Raw genomic sequence first — 17537 nt, forward strand, 5'->3', positions numbered from 1 at the left:
TGGTTTTTTCTATGAAAATATATTAATAAGTTTTCTTTGAATTCTCAACAGATGATTAGCAAACCTTCAGATTCTCAAGATGTTCATGAGCTTTTACTCTCCAAAGAGGATTTTGAAAAGAAGGAGAAAAATAAAGAATCAATTTATAGTGGATATATTAGAAACCGGAAGGTACAGTCTATTTTGAATGAAATGTGTTCTTTCTCCTGAGCTTTTTCCTTACAATTTTAATTTCTATCTTGAGGTACCAATATTGTCACTTATTAGCAGGACCAGAAAATATTGACCAGTACTACAGAAACACTTTATATAATGTTCCAATGCCCAAAGAGTAAGTAAAGAGAGGACTCATAACTTCTCTAGTCTGATGTATATAAAGAGATGCAGGAACATTTTTTAACTTTTAGACTTTGTTTTCTTAATACTCTCTCACTAGACATACATTCATACACACACACACACACACACACACACACACACACACACACACTTGCAATGCATAATATGAATTCCATTATATAATGGTATTATATCTGAATGTTTCTGGTTTGAAAATGTCAAAAGAATGTAATTATATTTATTTATTAGATTTTAAAAGTGCAACAGTAGCATGGAACAGTGGAAAGGATGATATATAACAAATTAGAAAATTTTGGTTATAATCCCTTGTCAGAGTCCAGCTCCAGTGCATATATACGGAGAGTGTGAATCTGAATTGAATATCCGAGGCCAGGAAAAAGATTTGCTTTGCAATCCTTGTATATTAATCTGAGAGCCAGAATTTATATACTCTTTAAGCTAGTGTTGGATTAACACCAGCTACCTCCAGGTGACACTGTACATTGCAGGGTTAATGTATAGATCAGACTTTGACATTTCAGTTCCACCTTAACTAGCAATAACAGGCTCATAAATAACAGTAACTATTAATAATAGGTTATTTGTCAAAACAGAGTTGTAAATAGTAATGCCTTGTTCCTGTCACACGCATTCTCCATCAAGATTATTCTAAATTTATCTCCAGTATGTCTTAAATTCATTGTTAAACGAGGTGGTGAACCAATCTTTTGAATTGCTGGACCTTACAGAGAGCAATTACCAAGTAACACCTGAACCAGGCTCTTTCTATACATTGACTTATTCAGGACTGACCCTCTACAATCCCAGCCCTACTGTTTGCTGCCTGTATGACTATGAGCAAGTCACTTCTCTCTATATCTTATCCTTATCTCAAAATGAATATGGTTAGACCAGTTATAAATAAAATAATCCTATGAGCTTATCCTGTATAATTTCATACCTCAATTTACTGGTAGATATTTGTTATTAGAACATTCTTCATACCTCTCATTTTTTTCCATTAGATTGTTTTATATTTTGCTTTATGTTATATATCAGGACCAACCTCATTTTATGGGACATTAAGTAATCTTAAAGTTTCTGTTTTGTAATTGCAAATAAAGTATATAGATAGATTTGTTCCATGTATTTTTATTTATTTTTTTTGCTGAGGCAATTAGGGTTATGTGACTTGCCTAGGGTCATACAGCTAGGAAGTGTTAAGTATCTGAAGCTGGATTTGAACTCAGTTCCTGACTTGAGGGCTAGTGCTCTATCCACTGTGCCACCTAGCTGCCCTTTGTTCCATGTATTTATTATAGTCTGTGTGTATTATGACTAATCTATGGCCAAATTTTATATGTGGAACATGGGTTTTTGAAAATGTAATTTATTTTTTTTTAAAGCAGAAAGTTTTAGAAATAGTGGGGTGTTAGGGATTTTTTGCCAAGATGATTTGAATTGGACAAAATTATTTTTAGCCAAGCTTGGTGTGTTGTCTGCCTTCTGTCTTTTAGCTTCATCATAATGACTTGGGGTTTACTTCCCCTACCCCCCAGTTTTGAGAATTGGGGAATCTATTGAAGGAATTATAACACTTCTGGGTAAAATTTACCCATTTGCTTTCCACTATGTGCCTTCTAGTATTGATTCACTGTTGAGGTAATTCAACTTAATAGCAAGTTGTAGCTTGAGTTTATTAACCCTGATAATCTCTAAATAGGACTTCTTTCCTATGTACTGATATGAATAAATGAAACATTTATTACTAAGCACTTAATATGTGCAAATCATTTTGAATGCTAGAGATATAAATAGAATAGAAAGTCCTTGCTCTCAAAGAACATGAGGCAGACTTATATGGGAAATTTCAGGTGTTCTCATGGTCCTTGGTATTTAGGAGCAAATATGTTAGCAATACTTCTTTTTAAATGTCATTTCCATTGATTAAAATTATATCAGTTTCTGGTGTTAAACCACTTGACAAAAGTGGGCTGAAGTTAGTTTGGTATCTTAGCCAAATTTCTCAGTGCAGGTTTCTACATAGCCACAGATTTGTTTTCATTTAGGCATAAATTTTGATTGATTATACCAATGTTTCCTTCTGTTCATATAATTTCAATTTTATTTTTTGTGGTATATCACAATCTAATGTTATGTTAACTTTTTTAGCCATCAGACTCTTCTCACATCACAAATGATGATGAAAGATTTCTACACAGTCTTATTCTTGAGGAGAGAGAAAAAGATAGCTTTACTGCAGTGGTTATTACAGGAGTGCAACCGGAACACATACAGTATTTGAAAAATTATTTTCATCTTTGGACAAGACAATTGGCGTAAGTCAATTTTACTGTTTTACTTGGAAATATATTGTGTAAGGGCTAAAACTTGGAGAACATTTTTTGTAAGAATGAATGGCTTTAAATCCTTCAATTTGATTTAGCCATTAAATACCTGCTTGCAGGTATTAAGATTTGGAGGAAAGGAGTCATTGGTTTTCAAAGGCTATATGAGTAGAACAAAAGTTCTGTGAAATCCTCCATAGTATGAGGCTGGGTATGGGCAGTCAAACTGCTGGTGCACCCATTTGGATAAATTTAGAGAGGGTTCATTGTAAAGGTGGGCAATCAGGTTTTTTATATATACATATGTATAAAATTTTTTTGGGAGGGGTAGAATATATACCCATTTACTTGTCTTCTAAGTATTCAAAGGCTTTTGATCCTCAGTGTTGAAAGGTATCCTTGTGTGAAGGAAATAATGGAGACATGAAATTTTAAGGTATAGGAAGGAAACAAGCATTTACTAAATATTTACTGAGTGCTGGTACTGTGCTAAATATCAGGGAAACATACATACAAAAAAAGAAGAAAAATCCTTACCCTCAAGGAGTTTACATATTCTTATGGAAGGGATGGTAAGATGCACAAAAAAGGAAAGTACAAAATTTGGGAAGGATAGTACCAGGAAGTAGATGAAGGCAAACCAGTCCTTTTGTAAAATGAAGCCCCTGGAGAAGCTCACTAATGAGAAAAGTGGGGTGGGTTTTGAAGAGGGATGTTGTATGAAATAAGCCTCTGAAATAGTAGATTGTATCCAGGATGAGGATACTCTGGGTGCTAAGGGAAGTTTTAGGATAAGGCACTAGTGAAGGAAAGAGAATGGTTTTAAGACCAAAGGAAGTCAAGAACAGGAATTGGAAGGGGGAATGTTCAAGTTTAATAATCGTTGCATAAAATGATTTGATTAGAATAGAATCCATTTAAGTACCTGAAAGAAAATGGTCCTATTTCAATTGGTGTTTTTTTTGTTGTTTGTTTTGAATGGATGTATTTTTGAAAAGTTGACTATAAAATATATCTTCTCAACCAAATCATTTTCTGTTTCATTATTTCTCTTATTATTAGGGAATTTCAGATTTATTTCTTTTAGAAAAAAATTTTTTGCCTCAAGACAATATGCTACTATAGTAGAAGTATATTGTGTTACACCAAATGATAAAATTTTGGAGGTGCAAAAGACCTAGATGTTTTGCATAACTGTTGTACTAGAACCATAGTTTTCTTTCGATTACACCTTAATTTACAGTATTCCATTGGAAAGAAATGTACTTAATAGATAGTAAATAACTTTCTTTGGTTTAGTGTGCTATGTAATTTGTCTTTAAGGATGGCCATTGTATTTTCTTTATAACCCAAGTATCAATGAATCTTTTTATAATAGTTCCTAAAGTATGTTTTTATGTATAGTAGATTCTGTTGTGTGCTAAACAGATTCATTTATAATACAGATGCTTACTTGGAACCACATTTGTTTTTATGGGTAAATTTTGTTTTGGGGTAAATTTTTTCTGTTGAAAGTTCTTGAGAGAAATGCCAGATGAGCATTAAATACATTAAGAATTTTAGTGAGAGGCATAATGTTATAATTTTTTCATGAAAATTACTGGACTTAGCAAGACTGGATTAAAATAACCCTTTTGGTACTACCTATGTAATCTTTGAACTAGTTATTTAACATTTTAGTATTTCAAATAATCTCTAGGATTTATCCACCAATGAGAGGGGTCATAGATGTTGCCAAACCCCAATTCTGATGAAAATACATATCGTTCATTAAAAGACTTTGTATATGTAATATTAAAGTAACATTTTGAAAACTTAAGTTGGGTCTTTTAGTGTATATGATAGACCATCCATTTCAAGAGTCCTGGTTTCATGTCCCAACCTGGACTCAAGTTGATATTTTGACCTTGGTAAGTCAGGACCTCCTGAAATTTTTTTAAGTTGTAGAACACCACACCAGCAGCATCATCAGAATATTCATCTTAATCTTGACCCCTCTGAAAAAGTTAACATCACCACAACTTTGTGCTATGAGTGATTAGAGATTATTTTCTCTAAGTTACAAAAAACTAGTGTTTTGATTTGCTTAAAAGAATTACCTTCCAAATGGGAATTCTTTATTCCATTAAAAATATAGTTTAGTTGTTCAATTAATGTTTTTTGAAATTAATTGAAATTCACGAGTACACTCATTGTTTTGTCATACCATTAAAGAAGAGTTATAAAGAGGAAGTGGATTTAGTTATAGACAGTTCTACATGATTGCTTTGTCTGACCATTTTTAAAAATAGCTGAGGCGCCCAGAAAAAGAACTCTGGGAGATGACTAAAAACCATTACATTGAATTCCCAATCCCTATATTTATGCACACCTGCATTTTTGATTTCCTTCACAAGCTAATTGTACAATATTTCAGAGTCTGGTTCTTTTTGTACAGCAAAATAACGTTTTGGTCATGTATACTTATTGTGTATCTAATTTATATTTTAATATATTTAACATCTACTGGTCATCCTGCCATCTAGGGGAGGGGGTGGGGGGGGTAAGGGGTGAAAAATTGGAACAAGAAGTTTGGCAATTGTTAATGCTGTAAAGTTACCCATGCATATATCCTGTAAATAAAAGGCTATTAAATAAAAAAAAAAAATACATTAAAAAAAAATAAAAGTAGCTGAGGCACCAGATTTAATTAGTAGTCTCAATTTATAACTTGGAAGACTAGTAATTGTCAGTAATTGAAATCTGGGAATATACTTACCCTGTATTAATTCACTAAGTTTTTTTGTCTTTTAATCTTGAAAAAGACAATTTGTCTTTTAGTTTTGAAAATAATTGTAGGAAGAAGTTCTAAAATTTCAGAACATGTACTTCAATTTCATTGTTTTTAGAATACTGCATTTAGGAAAACAGATGTTTGTCCCAGTTTGAAGAGTGGTAATTCAGTTTATACAAAAGTGAGATAAAACTCACATCGTAATGACTGCTTTTTTGTAGAAAATTGTAAAATAAAATAATAATTACATATAACTCGGTATAAAGTTGTTGTTCTCAATTCTAGACATATTTATCATTACTATATTCATGGACCAAAAGGAAATGAAACAAATGCTGCAACAAAAGAAGTTGGACCGTTCAACAACATTGATATGGAAGTAAGATGTAAACACATTCCATATATTTCAGTTTATAAGCTCTCTTGTTCCAGTTCATGATGACTAGATAATAAAAACACATGGGAAATTCTTTTTCCCTTTTTCTTTTACCTAAATAATTTGTTAGGAGGGCGTCATTCTCAGAATCTTAAATGTTGCAAGGACCTGCATGGTCACAGAATTTCAGAGTTGAAACGAATATCAGTGTTTATCTAGTGCAAGAATCCCTTCCATGACAATTTTTCCTTCTATTGAACCTAGATTTTCCTCTTTGCAGTATTTATTCAAGCTCTTTTTACTCAGTCTAAGCAGAACAAGTCTACTTCTTCTCAGTGATAGCTGATAGTCCATCCACTGGATACACAATATCAACACAGTGAGTTAATATACAGAGCCAAATGGGAGTTTCTTTGGATAGTTCTACTACAGAGAATCTTAGAAATTGATTTTAAAATATTAATAACTACTCTTAAAGATTAACTGCCATTCAGTGTTTTAAACCCACTTACTTGTTTTTTTGGCTAATTCTTTTCCCTCAATCTTGCCCCTAAAATTAACACAAGAGGTTTATCACATGTTTTTGAAAAATCTTATTTTCAACATTTCTTTGATATAATAGATCAGTAACTTAACCTTATAAATAAAGAAAATAAGGTTTTTGACCTATTTTTTGATGATGTTATGCAGTCTGGGTTTTTGTGATCTCACTATTTTTAGGTATTCCTTAACCATCACTCTTGTAGTGCATTTTCATGTTTTGTTAGGATAAAATCAAGCTCACTGGCTGTAGTTTCCAGATTGCATTTTTTTTCCTCAGAGGTCACTGATGCTGGCTCAGCTACATATCTACCACGTTTTTTGTTTTTGTTGTTTTTTTTCCCATACCTGAGAATCTAAGTAGTTTGGGCTTCATTATTTTTGACCTCATCTTAGGGGAGTTAGGTGCTCTCTCACTGTTACTATTTATCTTTTTTTTTCCTGTTAACCCTTGAAAAACATTTAGTAACTTTTCTTCCTGTACTTTTATTCTTTCTTTCTTCTGCTTCTTCTGCTTTCTTCTGCTGCTTCTGGCCTCAAAGCTTTAAGATTGCCTTAGAGTGTAGTGGGTTGGTTCTCCCTGGAAGTCTTCAAGCAAAGTCTGAATTGCTAATATGATGATTGTCATCACTAGTAGAACTATCTTGAATTAAATACAGCTTTGTGTTATTTGTGTTCACTTGTAATTTGCTTCCTCCTCTATTGCATATAATTTCTTTTTCTAAAGTTTAATTTCTTTTTTGAGATGATTAAATATTCGCTTAACATCCTTAATTGTCTTACCATATTGTAGTTGGGTACAAGCAAAAAGTTTTTACATTTAAGTTGTATTTAAAACTTATTTGAATGTTTATTTTTGTTCTAGATTTCTATGTTTGAAAAAGGGAAGGTACCTAAGATTATCAACCTTAGAGAGATCAAAGATGACATGCAGACTTTATATATAAATACAGCAGCAGATAGTTTTGAGTTCAAGTCCCACGTAGAAGGAGAAGGTGTGGTTGAAGGAATCATTCGCTATCATCCCTTCTTATATGATAAAGAGACTTATCCTGATGATCCATGTTTTCCATCAAGTATGTTGATCCTCTGTCCTACTTTTATAAAGTTGTGGTTCAAGAAAAGTGCTTGGGTTTTAAAATGAAGAGTTGGAGAGGTCATTAAGGTGCATATATATACATATTTTGTATATGTAGATATGTGCCCTAACAATAAATGGGTACAGAGAACTATGTTTTTCCAAACTCTTGTATTTTTTTGAGTTATTTTTGATTTTTCTATTATAAGGCTTCTGTTTATAATAATGTTAGCTGTGTGTATACTCTTATAATTTCCTCTTTCCAGTTATTTGTGAACTGGGAAATGAAATAACTGCTTTTTTGGATTGTGTCTGAATTAAGAAAAAAAATTGGTTTCATTTGAAGGCCTGCCCAGGGTGATCTTTTAAATGAGTCAAGTTCATTAAGCTTCAGTATATGGATTTTGACATTCATTTGGTAGATCCATTTTTGTTTTTGGTTGGTTGCTTATTTGTAGCCAAATTCTCCCAACATTTGGGATTTTTATTATATTATTTCTGGAAAAATAAATTATTACTTCTCAGTGGTTCTCAAAGTATGGTCTAGAGAATCCTGGGGATCTCTGAAACCTTTTTAGAGGGTCTACAAATTCAAAAACAGTTTTTATTTCCAATATGATAAATGTCTATAAATATAATCCAGATAAACAAAAACTCTTTGGAGAGATCCTCAATGATTTTTAATAGGATAAAGATACTGAAAACAAAAGTTTGAGAACCACTGATCTATAGGATGCCTAGTTTCATTCAGAGTAGATAGGTAGTTGTATTCTGTTGATGGCTGAATTATAACATAGTAAGATATTCTGTAATATATCCAGTTATACATAATTCATGATTATTACTTTAATGATCTGACCTTCTTTACTTTTTTAAAATCATAGTAAGATTAAAATTTCCATTAACAACAGTTTTTCCCCGACCTAGTAAGGAAATGGGTTTACAGAGATACCACCACCATTTCAGTAGCTATTTTCAGAGTGAAGATTCTTGAAAATGTTGGCAAAATTGTGGAATACAAAAGGGATAGATAGACCTTCTGAGGTTGGAGGTCTAGGGAAATGCTGGGAATCTCCTTTGAAAGGATTGCTTTAAATATTAGTTAATTTACCATCATATTTATTCCTTAATTATGCTTTATGTTTTATGTAAATTGGCTTTCCTTATATAAGTAGCCTTACCATCTCTGGCTCTATTCCCTACCATTCCTATGAGCCACTATTATAATAATATTTAGAGAAAACCATTGATTAAGAGTGTTAACTTCCACGTAAACCAATTGTAATGTTTTTGATGATTCTATAGCCTGAGAATATTTGTTTCCCTTTTTTAAAAATTACATTTTATTTTTGTCACTGAACAAAAATTGATTTTTTTTGCTTTTATTTCTCCTTTGTACCAAATGCTTGACCCACTCAGGGGAACCCATGTTATCATCATCTTGGAAGTGAGGGGGAGCCCTGTGGCTCTTGATTTTCAGGTTATTTCTGTTACTAGGGTGGAAACAAATCCTGAATGTAATCTCGTATAGTTTCCATATTCCATTCCACCAACATTTGCTAACCGTATTTAACCCGTGTTTATTTGTAATAAAAATAGATTTTATTTTTTATCATGGTAGCTACCAGATGCTTTAGGAGAAGACTCTTCCTTCATGGAGCTTTACAGTTTGCCTAAACCATTTGTACTGTTATTACCAAAAGGGAAAATTATTTCTGTCATTGAACAAATTTTATTAGTGCTTCCAGTCATTGTGGATAAAAAGACAAAAGAAACAATGTTTGTCTTTAGTTCTTATATTCTGTGAGGAGAGGCAATCTATATACCTCTAAATACATAGAAAGTGTTAGGAGTCACTAGTAGCTTTAGGGGGATGAGGAAAAATTCAGGTTGGAAATATTAGAATTGAGGTTGGAAGGAAGAAGTGAGAAGGGCATGGAGGTGAGATAAAGGGAAAAGAAGAGAAAAAGTATTTGTTAAGCTCTTGCCATGTCAGGCACTGTGCTAAGCATTCTTATTTGTCTCTCACAACAATGCTCTGAGTAGGTGTTATTCCAAATTTACAGTTGAGGAAACTAAGGCAAAGACTGTCCTTATACACATAGCTAGTAAGTGTGTGAGTCCAAATTTACTCATGGCTTCCTGACTCCAGACGCTGTTCTCTTTTCACTTTGTTACCTCTGCTTTGTAAAGACATGAAGAAGGGAAATAGAATGTTAGCTGTGTGGAACATCAAGAAGGATATTTTGACTGAGTTGTCCTGTGCATAAAAGAAAATAATGTGTGATGAACCTGGAAAGATAGACTGAAGACAGATTGTGAGGGCTTTAAGCGACTTAGAAAGAATTTATATTTGGTCCCAGAAGATATGAATTTAGATGATGACATCTATCTACTCCAATCATTTTGTCTCATGAATTAAGAACTGAGATCCAGGGAAATTACTTTGACTTCCTCAAGGCTACACAAATAGCAAATGTCAGATATTATCTATATTATAGAGAGAAGAGAAGGGTGCTGAGGATAGACTCTTGGGGAAACACTCACAGGGGAAGAAGAGGAAAGATAATAGCTGAGCAAAAGAGATTATTATAGAAAAGGATTAATCAAAAGATAACAATGTTATGAAAACGTAAGCTAGATTTTGGATTATTTTTATGTGCTTTCCTGGGAACCTAACTTTTTTTCTTAATGAAATAAGAAAATTCTCTTAGTACCCACAGTTGACTTTGAAGTAAGCTTTTAGGATAAATTGGGGACTGCTGCCCTCTATCCCGTCTCCCCCTGTATATAATCCCCTCATATATTCAAAATATACAAGTAGATAGGCATATCTTAAATTTTTGAAACTTTTTCTTCTCCATTATCACCTAAAGACTTTTCTTGAGATTTGGTAGCTGTCTCAACAGAAAGTTATTGTAAATCTTATTTATATGATCTCTTTATAGCATTAACCTTTCTTTTTGATTTGGTCTAGAATTGAAAGATGATGATGATGATGATGACTGTTTTATAATAGAAAAAGGAGCAAGAGGGAAAAGACCTATTTTTGAATGTTTTTGGAATGGAAGATTAATACCTTATACAACTGTAGAAGAGTAAGTTTTGATTTTCTCTAAAATAAAATTACATTGTGGCTTAGAACCCAGGGCTTCTACTAAATGATTTTCTCTTTTATTTAAGCTTTGACTGGTGTGCTCCTCCTAAGAAGCGAGGTCTTGCACCAATTGAATGCTACAATAGAATTTCTGGTGCATTATTCACTAATGACAAATTTCAAGTCAGCACAAATAAACTGACTTTTATGGATCTGGAACTAAAGCTGAAAGATAAGAATACTCTTTTTACAAGGATTTTTAATGGACAGGTAATGTTTTGATAATTTAAATTATATTTTTGTTTATATAATTGTTGTAGTTTAAATTAGAAAAATTCTAGTGGCATTTTGTACCCTTTTTTCTACTTTGTTTCTGTAACTTACATCTTGTTTCTGATAGTTACTAATAAAAGTATTTTCCATTCTTTTGTTGTAGAGGTAATTATGATTACTTCTGTTTATTTCTATTGTTTTAAAGAATTCTCTCCCTCTTCTTCCCCTCCTCCCCCCCCCCCCCCCCAAATTTTATAGGAGCAACGAATGAAAATTGACAGAGAATTTGCTTTGTGGTTAAAAGATTGTCATGAGAAGTATGACAAGCAAATAAAATTTACACTTTTTAAAGGGACAATTACACGAACAGACCTGCCTTCTAAAAGAATGCAAAGTCCATGGGCTACATACTCTGCAATAGAATGGGATGGAAAGACATACAAAGCAGGGCAGTTGGTAAGTTTACATTTTGGCATGTATGTTTTTAATATTTGTATATTTTACAAGGATATGTCTCAGGGAATAATTATAATTTTATTAAAGGAACCAAATGATTGTTATGCCTGAGCTAAAATTTCTGAAACAAGTGCTAACATTTGATTACTTTGAGTTTATTCATAGTGTTCTTTATTTGTGGCTAGGATTTTATTCAAATAAAAATTTCACGTTTTAATATTCATATTCAGCAATTTTTCAAGTTTTTATAATTCATGTATTTCATTTCTCATTTCCAATATGGGTCAGGTAGTTTTTTTGGGGAGAGGGTGGATCTAAAAATGGAGGAATATATATATGTAATGGCAAGTATTCTTAGATATAATGAGAGTCTCACCAAAGCTAGAATGCAGATTTCAGATCCAGTGCTTTTCCTGTCTGGCATTATTATGATTAAGAGGCAATGTATTATCTGGGATATGGGCATCGTTTTTGGACTTTAGAGTAAGAAAGATCTGGTTTCACATCCTGCCTTAGACATGTGATCTGGCAAGTCATTCAACTTGTATACTTTAGATAGCTTCTGAACTTTATAAATTAAGTCTTTGGAGGAGGTGCAGTAAGCAGTGGGAGTTTCCTATCTTGACAAAATTACAAATTTGAAAAGCTATTTCATATTTGAGTTTTATATGAACTATTAAAGATATGCCTATTTGTGTGTGTAATTTATATTTTCATAACAGTTTCTGAATATTGTGAATATTAATTCTGTGGATTTTTTTGTTACTGAATATTAGGTTAAGACAACCAAGACACTTCCACTCTTTTATGGAAGCATAGTAAAATTTTTTCTTTATGGTGATCATGATGGAGATGTATATGCCACAGGAGGGGAAGTTCAGATTGCAATGGTAAGGTAACAAGAGATGAACAAAAATTATTTAATTTTGGCACTTTATGATTCTGGATTCAAGAAATGTTTTTTAAAAAAAAACAGCTTAAAAAAAAACCCTTTCATTTTAATTTTTTATTTAATATTGTCCCTTTCTGTTGGCTCATACTTGCATGGAAGTCAGTAATAGTTTTAGAGTATCTCAGATATATTTTATCAACCTTGAAAGGCCTTAAGTATGAGATGTTTATCATTTGAAGGTTGAGCTTCAGGAAGTTAAGTTTTTTGGTGATAGAATCTTGTAGAACATTTTATTAAGTTGTAGAGGAATTGGATGTCAGATAGTTAAATGAAATACTATCTCTGAAAAAAAACTGTACATCTTTTGAAGTACTGAATTAAGATTTTTGTATAATATTAAGCTTCAATTACTGGCAATGATGTGATTTTTTTTTTTTTCCCTAAACCAAAATGTTGTTAGCTTAGATTTCTATTTCTGTATTTCATTGTTGATGAGATGTCATAAAGTCATTACAAATGTTTTTTTTGGTGTTGTTAAGGTTGTTGTTCAGCTTGTTGATCAACATAGATCAGGATTTTTGGATATGTAAAGAGGTTATATGATTGAAATTTTTTAATATACAGAAGTATCTGACAGATATTTAATATTTAACTAGATTAAAATACATTTTTTTCTGGAAGTTAAGTTCTCTTTATGAAATAAATATAACTTGTTTCTGAAATGCTTGTTCTTTTTTAACATTTATTGGTTTATATATACTTAGGAGCCTCAAGCTTTATATGATGAAATTAAAACTGTTCCAATCACAAAACTTGATAGGACAGTAGCTGAGAAAACTGTAAAAAAATATGTAGAAGATGAAATGGCAAGGTAAGATTCATTAAACATGAATGACATTAACTAATTAGTAGTATATTTTACTGATTTTTGGCAATTTTGTTAATATAGGCCAGTTGTTATTATAGGCATATTGTATCTGTCATATTTTCTGTATTGAAAAGACCACCCCTTCCCTCTTTTCCACCAAATTGCTGATTTGATGTCTAATGATTATATGCAGTTGACAGTCCTTGCATATTGATGGTTTGCTATGTGCAAGACAAGCTCTGCTAGATTTTACTTAAATGTTTCTAGAATGAATCTTGTGTCTTAGGAAAATTAACCACCTGTCAGTCTTTAGTTTGGCATAGGAATTTGATATAAGCAATAATTGTTATAACAGTATTGCATAGCAAGTCTAAGTTTGTATTGTATGTGTAAGGGAAAAGAGTTTCATATTTAAAATATGAATTTTAAGTATGCTACTAGAAATTTTTTTAAAACATTGTTAAAGCTTAGTTGGATTACTTAATAGGACTATTAAAAAAAATTTTTTTTTTTTTGCATAGCTGATTTTTTTTTTACCTAAGCATCATTAAGTTTGTTTTCTCAGTATTGTGTGGTACTAAAAAATGATAAAATATTATAATCGTAGAATTCATATTTTCACTTAAAAATAATTTCTAGGTTAATGAAAATTAAATTATATAAAATAAAATTAAGTGCACATACAAGCAAGTGCAGTCTCAATCTTTCATTTTGTTTTCAATTTACTCTTATGAATAATGTGATATTTAAGTAGAGAGGAATTGGTTTCTGCTAAGATTCATTTAGTAGAAATTCCATCAACTATCTTAAAAAGATATGTTGATTCAATTGGACAAGGAATTTTTTTTCTCCTGTTAATCATTGACATATTTTATAAATTGGAATTGCCTATGTTATTTTGGTCATAGACTTCCAGATCGTTTATCTGTAACTTGGCCTGAAGGAGATGAATTGTTACCAAATGAAGTCAAGCCTGCTGGGACTCCTATTGGTATGATTTCTGCTTAGTATTAAAAATGAAACCTTTTTGGCCGTTTCAATTTTCTAGTATCTAAGCATTAAAGGAGCATTTTTAATTTAGTCTTTACCGCAAGTCACTCTTTGCTCTAGTCCATGCTCTATGTTGTTGTGTTCTTTTTCTTTAAAATAAGAGTTCTCTCTGAGAGAAAGCAGGTTTCTCAGAGAGGTTTTCTGGAGGCAGCCTTAATCTCAGATGAAATAAATAATTACTCCAAAATCGCAGCCAGCTGATAAAAGATCTGAACTTTTATTGTGTCCTTCAATATAGCCCGGTTAGCTCAGGCCTATCTCTCTACTTGGTTCCAAGAGATCTTGCAGCTTTGTCTTTTATTGCCTCCAGCTCAACTCTGACTCGTGGCTTCTCAATCTCCAACTGAGGCCAGTGGGCTTCTGTATCTCCCAGAGTACTCCTCTCCAATCCCAGTCAATGTTCCCAAGAAAACTCTCTCAAGCTCTAAGAGCTTCTCATATATATATATATATATATATATATATATATATATATATATAATCTTTCAAAGGTTACCTCCTCCTTCTGGAGAGAGAGGATTCTGGGTTATCTCCCAGAGTGCTCTCTGGCCCTAAGGGAGGTGTGAATTCGGATATCTCATACTAAACCTGAAATCTCCCAAACGTGTGAACTCCATTGAGTACTTAGATACTTATGAGCTCCCTAAAGGTGTGAGCACAAGCATCGTTTCTACCAGTTGTACTTAGTACCTTGTTTCAAGTTCTGGCCCAAAATATCTCCTTTTAAGATCAAATCAATCATATTGAACCATGCCAAATTAGATAATAATTGTCTCTATCAACTTCGATGGCTTAACAGTTTGTAAAGATTCCAACACTATGTAGTTGCTAAAATGTTTTTTCTTAAACTTGTTTATGTTCTCCTACTTAATAACCTCTTATGGTTCCATGCTACTTTTATGATAAAATAGCAGCTTTAAAAAACCTTCACTATAGCACAATCTATCTTTCTATCTTCATTCTGTCTTAGTCTCTTTCTTGCATGCAATATGCAGTCCTACCAAACTTAACTTCATGCCATTCTTCACAGTGAGACTTTCCATCTGATATTTCATCTTCTCTATTTCTGTGCCTTTGTATTAGCTATTCACCCAGTTCTGGAATTCTCTCCATTACCTTTGCCTCAGAAACTTTACTTCCTTAAAGACTAAGCTCCAGCATCACTTCCTATATGAAACATTACCCCCAACTGCTTCTGCTCTATCTTATAAAATCACCTTGTATAGATTTTGTGTTTATACAATGTATATTCTGATATATGAACGTTTTATTTTCCTAGATACAATACAATCTTCTTGAGACTTTGTTTTTGTACCCTTGATACTGTGTCCGACTTTGTTTTTGTACCCTTGATACTGTGTCCAGCACATAGTGGACATGTAATAAATGTCTAATGATTGATTAATAGTAACTAACTTGAGATTCTTGTAGCTTTATGAATCTCATTTTTCTTTTAATATATCATTGATATATAGGTGCTTTAAGAATCGAAATACTGAATAAGAAAGGAGAAGCCATGCAAAAACTTCCTGGTACAAGTCACGGAGGGTCAAAGAAACTACTAGTTGAGCTCAAGGTTATTTTACATTGTAAGTAGACAAGTGTACATGATAACTTCTTTATTATTTTTTTCATAGGCAGTATATATTTGTGGGTTTCTTTTAAATTCATCACGTATTAATGGAAGTTTTAGAAACATTTTTCTTTTTAATCTCTTAGTGAAGTTTAAGCCTATTGTGATGTAATCTCCTTTAAGTAATTAATTCTGTTTTCATCTCTTATTTCACCAATGCCTGGCTAATGTCTTGCATGTAATAAGTGTTTAAAAGATGAGTATTTAATTGAACTGTATGAAAATGCTTTTATTTCTTCGCTATTCCAAATAGAGATGCTGTTTTCTACACACATGCATATTTTTCCTCTTTCTTTGTTCTCTTTGGGGTATTAATTTAATAATTGTATTCCTGGCTCAAAGAAAATATTCACCCAACCAGAGATATTTGGAGCATTGCAATTGGAAAAAAAAAATTAAGACACATTTTAGGATTTTGATTGCCACAGCTTCAAAGTTGTTATTCTGTGTATAATTTGATCATAACAAAGCCTTCTTTGAAAGAGATCTGGGGCAGGGAATGTACAGTGTGTGAGTTCTGCTGGGATTTGGATCATGAGCTCTAGTGATGAGACAGAATCATAATAGAAAGAGGTGCTCTAGTGATTGACTAAGAGCAGTTGGAATGGGACAATAAGTGAAAGAGAAGAATTATAGATGTATTGACAAAAAGAGGACTATATTTATAAGATTATGGACTAGGAAGTCAGCTTTGGCAAATCGTTTGATGTCACCATTATTTAGCTATGTGACCTGAAGAAAATTATTTTACTTTGGTGCTTTTAGTTTTATTCCTCTGTAAAATGAGGATGATTTGATTAGATGGCCTCCAAAATCCTCTTTTAATTTTCATTACCCAAAATCTTGTTACTCTGAAGTCAGGGTGTAGGAGCAGAGCTGACCTAAGAGGGTTTGATTCTTGATTCTTTCCAGTGACCCACTTTAGCAAGGCCAGAATAAGGTATCACTTGCCCTCTGATTTTCTCTTTGCCTACATGCCTAAAACAACAGCCAAGTCACTAATCTCACTAGTTTGTTCTAAAGATCTTTTCAGTGTAGGTCTTGAAGGATTGTTTTGAAAGGGTTTGATAGCAGAGTTCATGTTTTCCTGAGTCTTTCCTCAGTAGAGGAAAAGTATATCATCTCTCTGAGATAAGGTCTTATCTAATAATTAGACTCATCCTATTTTCTAGTATTTTCTTTGTACTCATTGTATGTTTGGGCCTGAATTATAAAAATGCAGAGAATTTGAAGATTGTTCCTTGTTGATAAACTTAAAAGTACAAGTGGAGGACAAGATACATAAAATAGTTTTTGGACATTTCTAAATGTCTCACCCAGCTATCTCTAATTTGTTGTTTCCTTAGAGGAAAATCATCATTTTTCTTTGGCCTAGAAAACAAAGGAATTGGACTAGATGAGATCTGCCAGATTCCTGCTCTAATATTGTGTAGTTCCATGACTCTGTTAGATTTAAGTTTGTTTGAATTTCAAATACTATTAACAAACCATTCAGTTAGAGTTTTTATTGTCCTCTGTCTCATTATATGATCTCTTTGGCTAAAATATAGATAAGTTTAATAAGTGCTGGGAAGCACTTCATTCATGTCTGCCTATGCTTGCTGACTTTGAAGTTTGGTAAATGATTCAGATGGAAAATAAGTGCCATTTGGACTCAATTAGAGCAAGGGAAATTTTAATAGAGGAAGAAATATCATATTTCATTTATAAGCCATTGTGAAATGACTTTTTTTTATTTGCCCTTTTACTCTTCATCTTCCTCTCCCTATCCTTTTCCATCTCATCTCTTTCTCAAAGAAAAAAATGTTTACAGT

At 32.4% G+C, this 17537-nt stretch overlaps 1 protein-coding gene across 8 annotated transcripts in view; it reads left to right on the forward strand.

Moving 5' to 3' along the window:
- The window catches only part of SMCHD1 (structural maintenance of chromosomes flexible hinge domain containing 1), a 222882-nt gene that overhangs the window by 28124 nt on the left and 177221 nt on the right, over positions 1-17537 (forward strand). For all 8 annotated transcript variants that reach the window (XR_004230979.1, XM_031946579.1, XM_031946585.1 and 5 more), the window contains exons 7-17: positions 52-171; positions 2512-2678; positions 5746-5839; positions 7242-7452; positions 10432-10552; positions 10638-10821; positions 11083-11280; positions 12057-12170; positions 12937-13043; positions 13949-14031; positions 15566-15679. Coding sequence is in view for 7 of the 8 variants with exons in the window: in XM_031946579.1 (XP_031802439.1) it covers positions 52-171; positions 2512-2678; positions 5746-5839; positions 7242-7452; positions 10432-10552; positions 10638-10821; positions 11083-11280; positions 12057-12170; positions 12937-13043; positions 13949-14031; positions 15566-15679 (1513 nt within the window). In the remaining variant the exon portion in view is untranslated. The remainder of the gene's footprint in view (positions 1-51; positions 172-2511; positions 2679-5745; positions 5840-7241; positions 7453-10431; positions 10553-10637; positions 10822-11082; positions 11281-12056; positions 12171-12936; positions 13044-13948; positions 14032-15565; positions 15680-17537) is intronic.

Source organism: Sarcophilus harrisii, chromosome 1, assembly GCF_902635505.1.
Source record: "Sarcophilus harrisii chromosome 1, mSarHar1.11, whole genome shotgun sequence".
Lineage (NCBI taxonomy): Eukaryota > Metazoa > Chordata > Mammalia > Dasyuromorphia > Dasyuridae > Sarcophilus > Sarcophilus harrisii.